This window comes from Camponotus floridanus, unplaced genomic scaffold (assembly GCF_003227725.1).
Source record: "Camponotus floridanus strain SB8 unplaced genomic scaffold, Cflo_v7.5 scaffold19, whole genome shotgun sequence".
NCBI classification, from domain to species: Eukaryota; Metazoa; Arthropoda; class Insecta; order Hymenoptera; family Formicidae; genus Camponotus; species Camponotus floridanus.
Window position 1 is genome coordinate 2,547,488 of NW_020229314.1, and position 18,935 is coordinate 2,566,422.

The 18,935-nt window shown below is 34.0% G+C and overlaps 1 protein-coding gene across 5 annotated transcripts in view; it reads right to left on the reverse strand.

Annotated features, from left to right (window-relative positions):
* LOC105247991 (syntaxin-1A) overlaps positions 1–18,935 on the reverse strand; it is a 78,282-nt gene that overhangs the window by 42,159 nt on the left and 17,188 nt on the right. For all 5 annotated transcript variants that reach the window (XM_011252499.3, XM_020026462.2, XM_011252517.3 and 2 more), the window contains exon 3: positions 17,652–17,751. In XM_011252499.3, the coding sequence (XP_011250801.1) occupies positions 17,652–17,751 (100 nt within the window). The remainder of the gene's footprint in view (positions 1–17,651; positions 17,752–18,935) is intronic.

Here is an 18,935-nt window from a genome sequence, read left to right on the forward strand (position 1 = left end):
ACATACATATATATATATATATATATATATATATATAATATCACACATTTTAAATTAAAAAATTTTATAAGTAAACTTGAATATAAAAAAGTTTGAACACTTTCAAACAGACAATTCTAAATTACTGTTTGATGGACAAAGCTAACGATAGCTGATTTGTTGTGCTATTTTCTATATGCAGTAAATTATTCAGCGAATCCTCTCGTGCCATATAAACGCGAATTTATAACTGTAATATTCAAAATAAATGTATCTTCAAATGTAAATATAAACGCGAATTTATAACTGTAATATTCAAAATAAATGTATCTTTAAATGTATATTTGTGTTTAAAATAACTGGTTATAGCTGTGCATTTGTCTTTTTTTCGAGAGAGCGAGAAAGAAAAATAAATAGAGATTATTAAAGCGGAGGAGGATTATAAATCTCGAAAGCGCGGACGAGAGGCTTTTCTCGTGATGTAATTCGTTTTTACAATCGAGTCACGGAGGACTGACTGATCGCTTAACCAGCCATCCCTTCAGTCATTTCAGCCAAGGCCGTCACCCACGCGATTTAATACATGTCGAGTACAATCTGTAACTTGCAGCCGCTATTTCCGATATCGTGGGTGATAACACCTACGTTAACCGCAAAGATCGTCTGGTATGTGATCTTTTGACATTTACCCGAAAATTTTGAGATGTCGATTCAAACTGGACGATATATGATGGATACATCGATCTTCTTAATAAAAGAAACATATGTGCAAAAAATGTTACATTTCATTATTTTATATAATATATATATATATTTTTTAACATATTATTTTATAGCAATTATTTTCAAATTAAAATATATCAATCGAGAAATTGAGATCATCTAATATATCGAAATGGAATTAATAGTGAAAATGCGTTTTAAATTAAAATTGAAGCTCATAGAATTTTTCATGAGATTCCATTGTGAGAAAAAGGTTATCTCTACAGCACTGCTAATAATTTTATTACTATATTCATAAAGATAATTAAAATATGAGAAATTATGTAACAATATAATAGGTGATGAATATTAAATATCTTCATCTCGATCACAAAATATCCTAAAAAAAAAGCGTACGTCACATTCGATATTGAATCAGCAATTTAATGGATAACGTTCCATCTATTTTGCTCGATTATTTACGCGAATATCTCGAGGCGGATTAAATGAAAACGGGACATTTCGTTCCTCATTATGGTAAGATAACAGCAAGTGCTCACTTTAAATTCATCGACGACATCCGATTGCGCGATAACGCGTTCATCATTTTTTGCACGCTCGTGATTAGAATAAACCGGAAGACATTCAATGCGGAATTTACGTGCCCGATTTTCTGAATCGACAACCTTCGACCTTCGGCTCCTCTCTCTTTCTCTTTCCCTATCCCACGCCTTTTCCCGGGCGCTTCCCTCGATTATTTCCCAGGAGTTTCCGGAGCTGGTATCGACGACGAGGTCGACGAGGGATAGATACATAGGTAAGGCTTAATTGGAGGAGCCGGCTCGCAGGATGAGGACATTGAATCAGCAACAGTTGGCTGGCAGCTAATTCAACCTAATGCGACTTGCCCGATCGAGAGACCGGTCTCTCGAAATCCCCTAGTTTCTCTTCCTGTTTTTTTTTTGTTTGTCGAGTGAACAAATTCGTACAACGCAGCGGAAAAAAAGCACGAAGGGTCGCCCCGATAGGTGGCAACAAGTGTCGAGATCAAAAAATAAATTGGAAGATCAAAAGTGATACGTTTGCACTATTTCCAACGTTTAAAAACGGAAAGAAAACAACTCTATAAAACTAATTATATAATAAACTATATAATTATATATAAAATGTAAAACGTGTTAGATCCACAATAGCGATCCAAGATCTTATAGATCAAAATTATTTCTAACTCTAAAATTATTTCTAACTCTAAAATTTTTTAGTAGAAATAAAATTGTTTGCAGAATTAAAATTTTGTGAAATTAATATTTAATTACTAATTTTCATAATTTTAATACTAATATGAATTACTAATATTTCTTTTGAATTTATGATTAAATAATTACTAATGATTAATAATTACTAATAATTATTAAATTAATTACTAATGTTAATTACTTTTGAACTTGTAATTAAAAAAATTATTATTTTCTTAAAGTTTAGTTGACGGAAAAGAAATTCATTTTCAAGTATTCGTAAGTTTTAATAAAAACTTATAGACGGTATATATATATATGAAAGAAACTCCTATATATATTAACAATTCTTTTCTTGCTTTTTCCTTAGCTCCAGGGAATGGAATCTGTAAACGGACATCAGCTGTTGATTTTTACTTCTTTTTTTATTCTTCTCTAAAAATTACATTTAAGAGAAACGCAAAAGAAGCTGTTTTGTCATCTCTAGAGAGATGAGAGATGGAAGCAAAATCGAGAAATATAGTTTTCGCTATGAAAAGCCGATGATCAATGTCTTTTCTTTTTCGCACGCGATTACAATGGTGCTCTCTCGGAAAGGTGGAAGAAAATTCAGTGTACTGGTCTAAGAATAGGCAAACGAATGAGGAAATTCAGGTGGATTTATCGACGAGAGTCAGAATTCGTAAAATACAAAGCAATACTTTTGCCGATATATAAATGTATCTTGCATGAATATCGAGAGTGTATCAATCTTTCTTTCCAGTAAGCGGGAAAAAGAGAATACAGAATACATGTGGAAAGTCAATCTTTTGAAAGGTTATGCATAAAAGAAATCTATATGCGTATCCAATATTGATTTAAATTTGTTCGTAAAGAGCTGATATAGGTCACATTATTATAAACTAAAAAAATTAATAGTCATATTTCATGAAAAGATTAAAAATTATAATTTAAAATATTTATATAATAAAATATTCTTAATATAAAATATCAAATATTATCACTTGCAAGTCTGTTAATGCATGTACGATATTAACAAGTATGATATACATGTATATTACAATAAAATAAAATAATTAAATAACATTATACATTAATAATAATAATACATTATAATATATTATTAATCTAATTAAAAATAGAAAAACCAAAAGTATATCAATCTTTCTGATTATATTTTAAATAACTAAATTCTTCTGTTAAAATAATTATTATTTACTTATAATAGAAATGCAATTATTCGCTAAATGCAACGTTTATCTCGATTAAAAAATTAAATTAATGATTGAAATATTTTAATGTTGATATTTTATTATTTATACGTAATTTATTGTACACGTCAAATTTTCTTGAATCATGTATGATTTTACATTCAAATTCCTATAATCAAAGTATAGAAAAGAAAATCTGTTAATCAAATTAATTTTAATTTTTTGTTTGATAAAATATCAAAATAGAATAATAAAAAAGTATTGCAATTTTATTAAATATATATAGCAAATATACAGCAAAATAAATATCTGTATGTAATTACACACTGTTTGTGCATACTTATGTTTGTTACTGATCTCTGTTACTTGATCTCTGCAAAGTTTCAAAGTTGTTTTTGAAGTTTGCTATCAAGCACACGCAACAACCATTCCAACTCCAAATAACAAAAACAACAAGTTCAAATTGCGCTCTTTGATTTTATAAAAGAAATCGATTTTTCACACATTTGGTAAATAAATCCTTCAAAACAGAATGAATTCACATGAAACATATTTATTTAAGTTATTTCAATACGTTTCTAGATATTTATTAATATCGAAGGTAAACTTTGTTTTTGCAATTGCAAAAATATTTATTTTTCCCTCTCGAAATTTCGAAATTATTTTTCGTTCAAAAAACACAAAATTTTCAACCGGATCCCCACGGATCAATTCATCGTACGAGCTTGTAATTCAGCCAGCACACGCACTAGAATAGATCATGCGTAGCTTAAATTTTCGCTCGTCCTCTCTCCCGCCCATCTCGGATATTTACAGTACTCCTCTGCTCAATTCTGCAATATTACACTTTCCGCCCTTTCCGCGTTTCTGTGCACCCACGCATGCACCTACGCAGGCACGACTAAATTACTCGTGCGTTTCGATTCTTGCGGATATCTTCCTCGAGTCTCTTCCCTTTCGCTTCCGTGATATTTTCCTTAGTAAATATATATTAAAGCGGGCACGAACTTCTTCCAATTTCCCGTTCAGTGTAATAATAACGAATGAAGAGAAAGGTAAACATATTTGCGGTGCAACGACGTGGAGGAAAATGCACGTGAGTCTTTCGTGGGATGAAAAGAGTCATTGGAAATAATTAATCTTCAGTCATAACTGCATCTAGTTTAATAAGGTAAAGTAAGGATGATATGCAACATTTCGATATCTGAGAGCAATTCGAATCATAACATATGTAATTTATTTGTTTCTTCACCAATTTTCATATCCAATCATAAAGAATCAATTCGCAGAATAGAATACTATTGCAATTTTATTCTAAACGAAATAAGAAAATAGAAGAAATAAGAAAATGTAAATTTCATTCTGGAAAATAAAATGTTGATTGAAAAGTTCCATCTTGACAACAAAGTTTTGCATGTAATAGAGTATAAAATACTGATGATATTTAAGATTGCACGTTTTATATTGAAAACTATATATAATATCCATAGAGATATTTATATTTAGAAAAATGATAGATATTTATTTATTTCTTCTCTTTGGATTGAATGAAAATTTTATAAACTACATTTTTTTTCATTTTCGAGAAACTAAATCGCAATTAAATCAGAAATGGTTTTGATTCTAAAACGACGTATTGTTTTATTCTCTATTCGGAGTTGAATCAATATTTTATAAAATATGTTTTTCCCATTTCACAGAAGCAAATCGGCATTGTATCATATGACTTAATTCAAATCCAATTCAAGAGGAATAAAAGATGCATTATTAACATGTTTTTGCTCTCAATATTGAAAAGTATACAAAATTCTGAAAAATTCTGTAATCCGAAATTAATGTTGTAAAAGAATGCACCCTAAAATCAAATTTATATTTTTTTATACTTATATATTTTTCATATTTATAGTTAAAATTAAAAGTCCAAAATTAAATAAATAATTAATTTAATTAATTAAATAAAAATTAATTAAATTATTTTATTTTATTTTATTATATAATTTTATTTTACGTCTAAATATTTTTACGTTATAATATCAAATAATGATGCTTAGACGAGACGTTTAAACGACAATTCTCAATTTTTTACTGATTGTTAATGAAAGAGAAATTAAATTGAATGTTAATTACCATTTGACATTTCGTGTTATTGTTAGCATTCGTTCTGAATGTATTGCACATTAGCGCATAAGACTGGAAAGTAGAACTTTTTCACGATCAATACTCTACAAGCTATATTATCAGTTAAATAGCAAAACTGATTCGATGTGCGAATCGACTATTATCACAGATATCGATGGTCACGAATCACGATACGTCGAACAAACTGGCAAAACATTTCCCGTCTATCGATGGTGTTATATAATGACGCAAGACCAACGAAGCCGAGATTGTGCCATTTCTGTCGAGACAGCCTGACATTTTTCGTTCTTATCTTTTCTGTCGTATTGGCGATCAACTCGAAAGAAAGAAAAAAGGAAGACGAATGATAAGACGGCTCTAAATTCACGAGCAACCTTCTTACGTCAACTGACAAATTGATATTTTCGCAAAAAAAATATTAAACACACTGCATATATATTTTGAAAAAAATTGGAATAAATTAAACATATTTTGATACATGTATTCTTAATAAGGGGAAAAATTTAATCTGTCCTAATATATCCTAGAATGTTATGAGCAGTCATAAGGAGAAAGAGAAAGAGAGAGAAATTAATAAAGTGTATTTAATAAAATTTAATAAAAAATATAAAGGAATAAATTCTATATTTCTTTTTTCCCTTTTAATAAAAATTAACAATTAATTCTCTTTTAATAATTAAATCTCTCTGGAGAACTAACTTTCAGTGTATTAATTGCCACGAAAATTTTATTAGATTACGCAGAAAGTTCGTGTAAATAATATTTAATCATGATACTTTTGTAAATATATTTTTAAAAATCTCTCCCTCTTTTTATAGATATATATTTCAATTAAATATATATTATATATTTTTTAATTGTATACATATATCGACAATCTGATCGACAATTTTGATCGACAATTTTAATTTTTTACGTCACTAAAAGATCTTATTTTTCTAGGATTTATTAGGTTTATTAAATCTGAGAATTACGGGGAATATAATTTTTTACATCGTTCAACAATATAGAATTTTTGTTATTGAGAGCATTTTTCGCAAAAACAGAAATAAACGAAAATCCGAAAATGTAATATTTGACGAACACAATAAACGAGGTAGAACAAAACTAACAAATGCTCAAGAAGAAATACAAGGTCTTACATTGTGCCAAGAAAACGTTTCTTATTAGCCAATTCTGGTATTTTATCCAGGATTGCAATATTTTTCTAGCTGCAAGCAATCTATCTTCTTATCCAGGATTGTAACATTTTTCTAGCTGCAAGCAATCTATCGATTGAATTTATCGATTGCTTATTTGATTAATAATTTATAATAGAGAATTCCTTTCCAATTAAACATCGAACATAATTCTCTTTGAGTAAGCTAGCTTGAGGTAAATCTTTTCACTTATCTTTTTTGCTATACATTATTCTAAAGAATTTATCTTTCATTACTATTCGTTATCAGTCGTTTCAAAGGACGACGTAATCTAATGTTTTTTTTTTCAAAATATGATATTTAATAATTTAATTATCAAAACAATCAAGCATGAAAATTGATATAAAAATAATTGATAATTAATATAAAAATTTTTAATTTTGCCAAACTCGCGATCAAGCTCTAATTCTTAACAAGAAAACCAAGTCCATCTTTGATAAAAATAAAGACTTTTATGAACGAGCCATAGGGAATAATAAAGAAACGTTTTTTCTACTTGGAAACGTCAATATTCGCCGATAGCTCGAAATGAACGTGTAACATTTCTCTCTCGAGTGTTTCTACGACGTCGTTTAGATTTTCCTTAACGCGAGGCTGTCTCCTGTAAAGCTGCGATAACCGCCGAAAGGATGACTATCGCGAATGAACACCCTAGTCGATCCGGAGAAATCTTTTTTTAGACGAGAGATGATCGGAGAAATGTGCCTGCGATGATATTACGACAATCCAGCGAATCTCCTCGTCTGTGTGTGATTATATTTCCCTCCACATCTATCTGAAATTGCAGCCGCGCGTGAGATTGAGGAAGTTATATTATTTTCTCAAAATCACGGTGTTTGCAATTTAATTAGGAATTTGCGCCGGCTAATACATTTCGCTTCTGCAAAATTGTATCAATGATTTTATTATTTATTTGACAGCATAATATAGTTTCATTGAAACAACTTTAGTGGCTGTCACCAAAAAAAAAAAAATCAATATTCGGCAAATAATAATAATTTCACTAAAGCGATGTATCGATTTACCGAGAGAGAATTTCTTGTTATTTCACGCTTGTCACTAAATTACATTTTATAAAACAGAGAAATTTAGAATAAAAATAATCCTAAATTGAATACGAGGGAAAAGTCGATAATTTGATACGCGCACAAGATGGATCTTACGAAATTGCGAAGCTATCCAACATCTTCGATGCTCTCAACTTTACTTTAATCATATAAGTGAGAACGTAAATTGATGAACCGCGATGAAAATTAGATCGCACGTGCGTCAGAGCGCGTTATTAAACGTGGCACTCGATATTTTTCGACTCGAGAGAAAAACGCGATATTTTTAACTTCCCCGCCCTCCCACGCTCTTTCATTGCGTAGGGCCACGAACAGGCGCATCGATAACGGGCATTTAAATTATTATACGCTCGACAATGACGTGAACAGCGCCGGCAGCCCTCGCATACATGCCATGCGACATTGTGCCCAACTTGCAGCTTGCCGCTTCAACGAGGAGGACGACCTAATTGTGCGCGAAGGTAAACTTCGCTCACGTCGCACGCAAATTAGCTCGAGCTGCCAGTTGCTCGTTACAACCTTGGCTGAATTCCGCGGAACGAACGCGGAACGACGGTTATTGTTGCGTTATGGCAAATGCAACTGCGTCTGCAGATGTACACATTCGTGCGGGAGACATTCTCATTTGCATACCACGGCCACATCTCTCGGCGGAGACCGCGTCGCGAGGCTAAATTACATAAATTTAGTCAACAAAAAATCCAGCAATCGCATTTATGAAACTGTGTTATATTATAACGGTGGAGAATGGAAAAAGGAGAAAGAAAATGAAAAAGAAAGGTGCGCGAGATATTGTTTTGCTCATGGCGTTAATTAATGACGCTTAATTAAACCTGGAGTCCTCCGTGATTTTTCTTTTGCAACGACGATTTTTAACGGAAGGCGTCCCTTTGCCTCCGATCTGTCTTTTTATCATTTTCTTTGGTATCCCGTGCTATCTATTGAAAGTATCTCGATTCCTTTTCTTCGTTTTCATGAGAAGAACGACTCGAAAAAGGCCACTACATCTTGCGGGTAATTCGATGTCGTTTTCTGTCAACGATCGAGGGATGATCAGTTCCGGTCGGTGTAGCGGATGTCAATGGCAAAAGCCAATTTCTTGTCGGGAATAGTGATCAAAAAAGAAGTCGATCAATCAGCTTTCCGTAATCATCTCGAAACGCTAATGAGACATCACGAACGGAAATCGATTCGTCGACACTGTATCAGAAGCACAAAAAGCGAAAAAGAGAAAGAGAGAACGTCAACACTTTGTAGAAATAATTAAAAAAAAAAAAAAAAAAAAAAAAAATATATATATATATATATATATATTTCGCGACACGGAGTATATTTTATCGATTTATGGCCACTTATTATTATGGGATCAGCGAAATGCTTTTGCCGAAGAACGCGCTTTTGCTTTATGGCGAGCACTTCGATTTCGAACGTATCGATTTGCTCGTTACCGTGACAGCCGCTGACAAATCTGTCTCGCGGTTTTATCCTGCCATTTTTACCGGACGGTTTTTTAAACAGCCGTGAAGTCGATCGAAAAATATTATCCGTTATATATTGTATCTGTCAAATTTTGTATGCTTTTGGACATGATAGCTTAACATGCTATATAAAATTCTTTTTTTCGGTAGATTTACTTTTTTGACCAAAAAAGTCTCTCTCTCTTAATAAAAATATGATATAATTTTATAAAAAAAATTACTAACAATTCTGCATGTATGGGTGGATCTACATATATCCATGTTTATTAAATTATAAAATAATACGAATATACCATAGAAATTCATTGTTTGATGTAATTTTAAATAAATTTTGTAAATTTTTATTTACACATAAATTTTGTAAAGTTAATCGAAAGTTAAGAAACACGTGTTACATGAAAATTTCGCTAGAGGAAAAATCATGAAATTTGTCGAAGAAATTTTAATTCGAGATAAGTAATTTTGTCATCTCGACTACTTTAACATCCCGATATATCCCCGCGATACAACAATGAACATTATTTACTTAAGATTAAAGGACGATGAAGGGGAAGCGGTTCTAGAGGCAACGTCGTAACTCTCTCTTTCCTAAAGGGGTTAAAGATTAATTACGTTGGCGGCACCTTACTCTTCGGAGCGACGTTGCGACGTTTTGTCGGTGTATAAAAGCCTAACTACAGGACCTCTCAAAGGTTTTCGATCCAGGAGGGAATTCCAGGAGGAAATTTCCGTTCGTCTCGACGACACATTCGCCGGAAAATGAAATTCTCCCGTCGCGCAAAATGGCAATGCGTCGACGCGACGCATTTGTGCGCGGCATACGAAGCTCCGATGTAAAAGTCTGATAAAAAATTACAATGTCGCTCCGTGTCACGCGTTAAAACGATTCTTTTGTCAGCGCGCCTCGTGCTTCAACCCCGCAAACTTCGTTTCCTCCATACGTGAGAGAAGCTTGAGCACCGTCGCCGGGAAATATAATAATAAGCTGCCTTCAGATATGCCTGCACGTATGCCTGTGAATAGCTGTTCCCTGTAAGGCGGACAAAAAATACCTGTCGCATCTCGTAAGAATGTAATCTGCGCGAGGAAACAAATTCGTGCGATCAATTGCCCTTTTTTCTTTTCCTTTTTCGATTGCACATATCGACACTTTTTCATCTAAAAATCTGAAGAAATTACTCTTCAGAAGCACTGCTCTCAACGTTATGCAACGCAGTTGTTTTTCAGTTCTCGATTTATTTCCTTTCCGAACGCTCTTAAATTCGCGTACATGTAGTGCAAAAAAAAGTGGAAAAATAAAATATAAATTTTTCCCGGCCTTCTAATTGATTGCGACGCGGTATAACTCACTGTGAATTCCAATTCGGCCTTTTCGATATGCGCGCCTTTCTCACTTCGATTGTAACACGTCGCGTTGGTAAAACGTAAACGAAAAATTTACATTCCCGAATAAAAATGCAGACACGACGAACATTTGCCGCGATGTTGTGAAAATAAAAAAAACCGGATGTAATGTATATTGCAGCTTCTCACAGCAGTATTTCACACGTGCCCTGCATATGTTCAAAACTTTCTAAAAATTTATTCGCGAAAAATTGATACAATACTCATACTACCGAAATTCTCATCATACGTCTCGAGATAATTTTTCGGCGAAAAAAGGAAATGTTTTCCTCTTTATATTTATTATTCAATAATTCTGCATAATTGTATGTAAATATAAAAAAAAAATTTTAATTTTATAAATTATATCATAATCAACATTTTATATCGAATGTTGAAAATCGATTTAATGGACTCTATAAATTAAAATAGTCTAATATTAAATACTATCGAAATTCTCGTCATACGTCTCGAGATAATTTTCGGCGAAAAAAGGAAATGTTTTCCTCTTTATATTTATTATTCAATAATTCTGCATAATTGTATGTAAATATAAAAAAAAACTTTAATTTTATAAATTATATCATAATCAAAATTTTATATCGAATGTTGAAAATCGATTTAATGGACTCTATAAATTAAAATAGTCTAATATTAAATACTATCGAAATTCTTGTCATACGTCTCGAGATAATTTTCGAAAAAGGAAATCCTTTCCCCTCTATATTTATTATTCAATAATTCTGCATAATTGTACGTAAATATAAAAAAAAAACTTTTATTTTATAAATTGTATCATAACCGAAATTTTATATCGAATGTTGAAAATCGATAATGGACTCTATAAATTAAAATGGTCTAATATTAAAAAATATATAAATTGTATATTCCAATTCTTATTATATCGCAGATTGATAAATATGCGGAAGAAATTTTTCCATCGTATCAAAGCGAATTATTTCGCCATATTTTAGGAGAGAAATTCCCATCAAGTGGATTTAATGTTTTTCACAAGTGGAACAAATCCTCCGTGAATTCCTTCACGCACGTAACATGTTGAAATAGCGTGCAATTCTCTCGTACACAAGATTAAACCGAGTCCTCCAGGAGGTCGTGCCAGGACCAACCCGGTGGCGTCGAGCATGAATTATCCGTCTGAGCTTGGCACGGCAATTTGTCGCATACGATATAACTGTCGCGCCTGAATCTGCCATGTTGACAGACAGCGAGGTATAATGGTGTCATATCAGCACAAATGCTCGCCGCAAGATGATAGCCGTTCCGTTCCAAATGCTCCAAACGTATCGATGTTAGAGTTCATTTCTAGCCAAATACATGTATCGACGTTCAGTTTTTACATTAATGTTTATGTTGGTTCATGTCGATGTTTGTGAAATTTGCCTCGTTTCATATTCTAGGAATATATTTGAATATAATAATACGCATTTGATGCACTATGTTATATCAAAAGTTAAAATTCTCTTTGACAGGTTATCGTATCAATTTTGTGATACGTTATACATGTCCTTTTTTCATATATAAATCACAGGGAGAACTGCTGCTGCAATATATTCGCTGGAGATGCTTGCGATATTTATTTAATAATTAATATGCATCTAATTACAGAGTACGTGATCATAAAAGCATAACGATATTCTGACAAACATTTTTAATACGACATTCTAATCAAATGTTAACGGATCGTGCTTCGTTCTCTATGGCAGGTGGATTTTTCAATAAAGTAAATGGGAAAATTCTGCAAAAGGCTTGTAAAGGGATGTACAACAGTCACTAAACCTATCCATCAACGTCAACCTGTTGCAGGTTACGTTAACCCTAGCCGACTAAACCTATTTTAATCGGAAGAAAGGCTGATCGGTTCGGTGCAATGTCAGACAGAAGATGAGGATTAAACAAGGGCATCTGGCGATAAGAACACGGAGATTTCGCTTGTTCCATTATAAGAGGGAAAAACTCACGAGAAAAGAAGAAATCAATCTTTCTCTTTCAAAATTATACATTATAATACCCAATGACACTACTCGGGATACGCGTTCACACATTTCTGTCTAGGTTTGCCGATGTAATTGACAGATATTTGCGATCTCACGAGTCCTCGACGTACTCGCACAGAAAATATGTCATACGAACCGGACGAGGATACGTCACAATCGGTCCTCGTGTCAAGAACCGTTCCGTCTAAATGAATCTCCACGCAAAGGTCCGTTCTTTTTCGCGCGATTGCCGGCTTAGAAACGCTCTCGTCCGTTGCTGATACACAGCAGCTGGCAGTTACGAGATTGGATCGATGAGCGGCGTCGAGTAACTCGAGTGCCTCTCCATCGCGCTGACTTTCCAGGCTATTTTTAGCGCAGGACTATTCTCGTAATATACTATTTAGCGGCAGGTGATACGCGTACATCTACCGATGCCGTAACATTAGCATACGCGAAGTATCGTTCCGACATTTTTTACCTCTCTTCCTTTCTCATTTTTATTTGCATAAAATCGTGCGACTTCTCTCTCTCTCTCTCGCCGGGAAATTGAATGCGGTCGGGACGATGACTCTTTAAGATTGCACGTCGTGAGAAAGAGTTGTTTAATTGTGCGCCGGAAACGCGGCTGTGAGACGATAATTGCTCGGGAACGAGGAATTTCTTCATATCGCAAGATATATTTTGCCAACTTTTTATCTTCCCGATATATTGTTTCGAGCAATTACATGAAAATTCGCGCTTTCTGTACGTTATTTCCATCATTTCTTGCTTGCTTTTTTTCCGAAAGCGACAATAATTACTAGCATCCAGTGTTTTTCGCGCTCAAATGATCCATGAATAATAAAGCCGTTTAAATATCGCTTTTATCTGATCCGAGAGAAATACGTAATGTAGAAATATGTGCTGGAAATTTTTGCGAGCATCGATAATTGCACGTTACATGTAACATGACTGTCACAGGAAGAAAAATCATCAATATTGCAAACGAGGCGAAATTTGCACGGTACAATTTTTACTGAAGATAAACAGATCTCTCTCTCTCGCTCTTTCTCTCTCGAGAGTATCTCCCGAGGTTAATCAACGTGGATGACGAAATTACGAGATACGCAGGCTACTAATTAAAATCAGCGTTTGTCGGACGCGCACAATGCGCGACATTAACGAATATCATCATTAGCATTGCGAAAATACGGACGGCGGCGATTCGAACGCGCGAATAATTTCGTGCAAATTATAGGGGAGTTCCGGTGGGAACGATGACGTGGGAACGATCGATTATCGAAGCAGCCGCCGTAACAAATGCGTAACACCGATCCCGCGAGGTCGTTATTATCGTCCGTAATCCGTGCTCTCTCTCTCTCTCTCTCTCTCTCTGTCTCTCTCTCTCGCCTCTAACGAGGCATTCGGCACAGCGACACAGTTTTTAAAACCGTTTAACTCGTTTCCATCGGATCGCGAACGGTGACAATATCGACGTGCACGAGGCTCGATTATCTTCATCTCGTTCACGTAGCACGACTGTGAACTGTTTTCGCGTATTTCTCGACGAGCGCTTCTCGTTTTCGGAATTAAATCTCTTCAAGCGTCGAATGAAGTAATTAAAATGTAATTGTGCAATGTTTCTAGAAAAAAATTTGTGCTACACTGAGAAAAATATCCGGTGAAAAGGTAACGAACGGATATTATACCGATCACTTTAATCGGAAAAAAAAAGAAACCGATCAGATATCCAATCAGAAAATATCAATCGATCGGATATCTGATCAGAAAGTTCAAAATTCGGAACTTTCCGATCGGATATCCGATTAAAGTGATCGGTGTAATATCCGTTCGTTACCTTTTCATCGGACATTTTTTTCAGTGTAATAATAAAAATCCTCCTGTTATTACGACGCACTTTTACACAGAAAAAAATATATACTGTATTCAAGTAAATATTATTCAAGTAAATATATACTGTATTCAAGTAAATATTATTTATTTTAAGTATATCATAAGTTTGTATTTCCGCAAATATATCACAAGTTCATCACAAGCATTAGATTTAATTGAATATATTCTGAATTTTAAACGCAATATTTTAATCGAGAATATTAAATTAAAACAAAAATTTGGTTTGCTTGTTATAGAGTTGACGTAAAGTAAGTTTGATTTTTCTTTGATACAACTTTACAATATTCTTGAAGAGAGAATAAATTCTTCTTTTGAGTCATGATAATGAGATTTTCTAACACTTGTGATGAGTATATTTTAAGATTATTATCAAGAATATATTCTTTGTTGAGGAAAACTATTACTTAAAAGAAGAAAAATAAACTGAGTAATCGCTTTTCTTGCCAGTAGAATGATATTTTTCTCCGTGTACGTTTTCGACTCGTGCTTCAATTTTTATTTATAATCTTGTATATTTTTCTATTTATATTTGTGTCAAGTTTAAAAAGAGATGCGTGCGATAAATATCGTTTTACTTTGGAGCACGCGCGGTCTAAATAAAGATTGAAAAAAATTAAAAAAAAATTACGTAAAAATAAAAACTAAAGTTATCCTGCGGCGATTTTCAATTTCCACAAGATCTCCCATTGTCTCGCGCGACAATCCCATACGTTTGCGCTATGGAAAAAAGTCGTCGCAGCGATCAGCGCGAAAGCCACTGCTATAAATAAATTGACACATTTCTGTGCGTGGCTATGCATCGAGAGTAGAGAGCTATGAATTGCATTTCGCAGCTTATCCGACGTATGCGCGTCCTGTCACCCGCGTCCTCATTTTCCCAGCTGCTGTTTCGTTTAAGCCCCGACTAAGTCGCGTTGCGAAAAGCCGCAATAAACGTAAGTGTCCGGTGGCACGTGCATATTTATATACGTGTGCTTACACACGGACGGGGAGAGAAACTTCTTTGACATATCTAGGGCTTAGCTGCCTCACCGTCGAAACTTTTCAGGCAAAAGAGCCAAGTTGAAAAGAGATAGATAGCTATGGAGGTACGCGCGTCCTACTATTGCGACAATAAACCGATACGACATATTATAGACGTATTACATTGACGGAATAAGATTACGCGCGGTAATAATAATGGAAGCCAGGTTGAATCACCGCGAAATTTCAGCGCGCAAAGTCGCGGTATTAATAGTAATTAATGGCCATTGCTCTCGAACGGGATATTAATCCTCCTCGATTGCGGTAGGTTAATCTATTTGCTCGAAATTATGAACAAACTAGATAGATACTGCAGTTCTGTCATTTGTCCGAGTTTCTGTACAAATCGATACGCAAAATAATGCTTTTCTTCTTGTTATTAATTTTTTTGTAAGTTAATATTAAAACTTTGCAATGTATTGTACATGTATATGATAGAATAAATTATTATATCTATCAATATTTAAATCGTAAAAAAATCTAATCGAGAAAGCTCTAATCGATCTAATATTAGATTTTATAACAATGTATATATTATTTCTCTATCAATGAGAGCTACTATAAAGTTTTTTAATAATTTAAATATCCGAAATCCGATTGCAAAATTAACAGTAATATCTCCATCTATAGCCACGAATTATCAGTAATACATAAATCGAAGGGGTTGCAAAATTAAGGTCTTAATTTACAATTTATAAAGATATAATTTATAAAGATTTATTTATTTATTTTTCCGAAAGTACCCCGGAGTCTAATTACGGACGTCTTCGTAATCCGTAATCTTTCCTAAGAAGACGTCCCGGAAAGCGAAGTACTATTAACGATTAATCCGTGGTAGATCCATTGGCATTCGATTCATATCAACAAAGGGTTTGATGCCGCAGCGCGCGAGGGGATAAAGGTGTAAGGAATGACAATCCAACCTCAGCCAGCTGGCAGCTACAATGGCAACCAGGGCAAGGACGATTACCGCCAGTGTATATCCCTCTCTCGCTCTCTCTCTTTTTCTCCGCAGTACCTCTCGTATTTGCCACCCACTCTCACCCTTTCGCGAGCACCCTGGTCTCTCTCGTGCTACGACCACTCCTCCTTTTACCCTCTCCTCTCGACCAGCCACTTTTCAAACTTAACCGATCCCCTGGCATTGCATTTCTCGCTATTGAATTCGACGGCGTCGCGCTCATCGGAATATCGGGACTCGATTATCATCGCGTGAATCTGCCGATATATCGGATTCTCCGAATCATTTGCCGTGAGTAATTATACGCGGTGGGTAATTATAAACGGGTAATTATATCCCTCGGTGAAATTATTTCGCCAAAGTCTTTTCAATGGCTGCTAATTTTTCATCCTTCTCGTCGGATCAATCCTTATCACTCACGCAAAAATTTATATATATATATATATATGGAAATTATTATTTATTCATTTCTTGGATTGCAGTTGAATTACTAATCGTGTATCAGTTAAAGTTGTTTGTAGCTAGATATTAGAAATTTATAAATCCTGCGATATATCTGAAATTCAATAAATCTCGAATTTTTCCAGTGTTCGAAATGCAACGATATATTTGGAGCTCGTACGATTCCGTAGCATGTCACTGTGCTCCAATAATAAAATGTCACTCTCTGGAATATCGGATTTCGGCGCAATATGTGCACGATAAATGGTTTTTGGCAAGTAACGCGTGCATTTGCGGCCGAATGAAATATTCAAGGGACCGACGTCCGGATGAGCGGGATGTAAGTATTCCGGTGAGGAACGAGGGCAACCAACCGACTTGAAAGCGCGCCGGTGTCGAGTAAATCGACCCCGGGAAAGACGGATAAGTTCCTGAATTATGTACAGTGAGCAAATTTGAATTTGACTCCTAGCGAGCCTTCGACGGAAGAGAAGTTTCGCGAAGGATCAACGATTAACCTGGAAACGAAGTGTTGATTCATCTCGGAGGATCGACCCAAACATTTTCCTCGCTTCTGATCGATATCCCCGAGAGAGAGCGAATATTGATTCATCGCCAAAATAATTGCCAAATATAAATGAGAGCGACTGATTGTGATATAATAGCGAGATAATCGAAATAATCAAGTAAACAGAGGTGTCATTATTAATGTATACGACGCGCTAATATTTAAACAAGCCGCTTGTCGTTTGATTTAATCCCCCTATCGATCGTTGAATACGACGACAAATTTCCGTAAATGAGACCATTTTCACGCTAAACGCTTTTTGTCTTCGGGATATAACCCGAAGACCCGAATGAAGCTCGTTGGTAGTTTTGCGAGAGAGTAGCATGCACGTACTTGCGCTAGAATAAGTAATGCGAGATGATAAATTAAACTCACTTTCGTCGGTCTGCGGCGCGGAGAGAATGGCGCTGTGCTTTTTCTTCACATCTTCCACATTCGTCTGGATCCTATCTATCATTTCGCGAATCTCCTCCACCTGCGGAAAAACATAGACGTTAGAATCAGCAGTTGGCTTTAGTTAAATTTATTCATGTTTCGAAGGTCCGATATTATCGCGAAAATCTCACAAGCCATTTATTTTAATAGAATTTATAAAATTTATTTTATTTTGACATTTGTATCTTTCAAAAATATTTACGCTACTTTCTAAAAATAATCAAATGAGAAATAAGATTTATTTTTAATGTAAGAGTGTGCGTTGCAATTTTTTTAATATTGGAATTCATTGGATCCTAATATATCTTTGTCATTGTAACATCTAATATATCTTTGTCACATAGCATGTAATAAAGAAATAAAAAGATATTAAAAAATTATCACCATCGAGCGAAGTCATCGAAGTATTCAATATTTCATTAAATTGACAATATCAAAATGAGTTTTATTTTACAGAAAAAAATATCTCGTTAAAAGAATATTGAGGGAAAAAACGCTCGATTGCATTGCTGATGAAAGTAGTCAATTTAAGTAGTCGAGGTCGGCATACATATTACCGGACACACTACTTTACTTAAGTAGTACAGCCGTAATTGCGATCAGAGCGAACAGCGCTCGCCGTAAGTGATACAAACCGCGCTTGGTCAGACGATCGTATATATATATATATATATATATATATATATATTTGTTCCTTTGCAAATCCACACGTGTTTTAAATTGGAATAAAAGGGAGAGAGATATTTAAATTTAAATAAAGGTTTATATAATAATTTTTGAATATTATTAAACAATTTTGATTTTAATAATAAACATGATATTTTTTAATCGGAATAATAAATCGAAATAAAGTACTGGCATATCAAGTTTCACAATTATTTCATATCGTGCATAATTATTTCAATACCTCGATTAAATATATTTTTATTTACTTAAAAATATGCTGCAATAAAATACAATTTTAAAATATAAGGCTAACAAATTATGTATGCATTAATTTCTTGATATAATTAATTTATTCATGTAACTTTGTTTATTTTATTTAATGATTTATCGGATTTAACGCGCGCGTGTACGTTGCATAAATAAAACGTAAGGAAGTTCGTCGACAAAGTTTACGAGCTATTTCCTAACTAAAGCGAAAAGCTTTCCACTCTTTGTCAGCTTCAAGAGCTGAGAGATATTTTTAGCGAGACGCCACAGTGTCGTGATAAATTCCAAAAG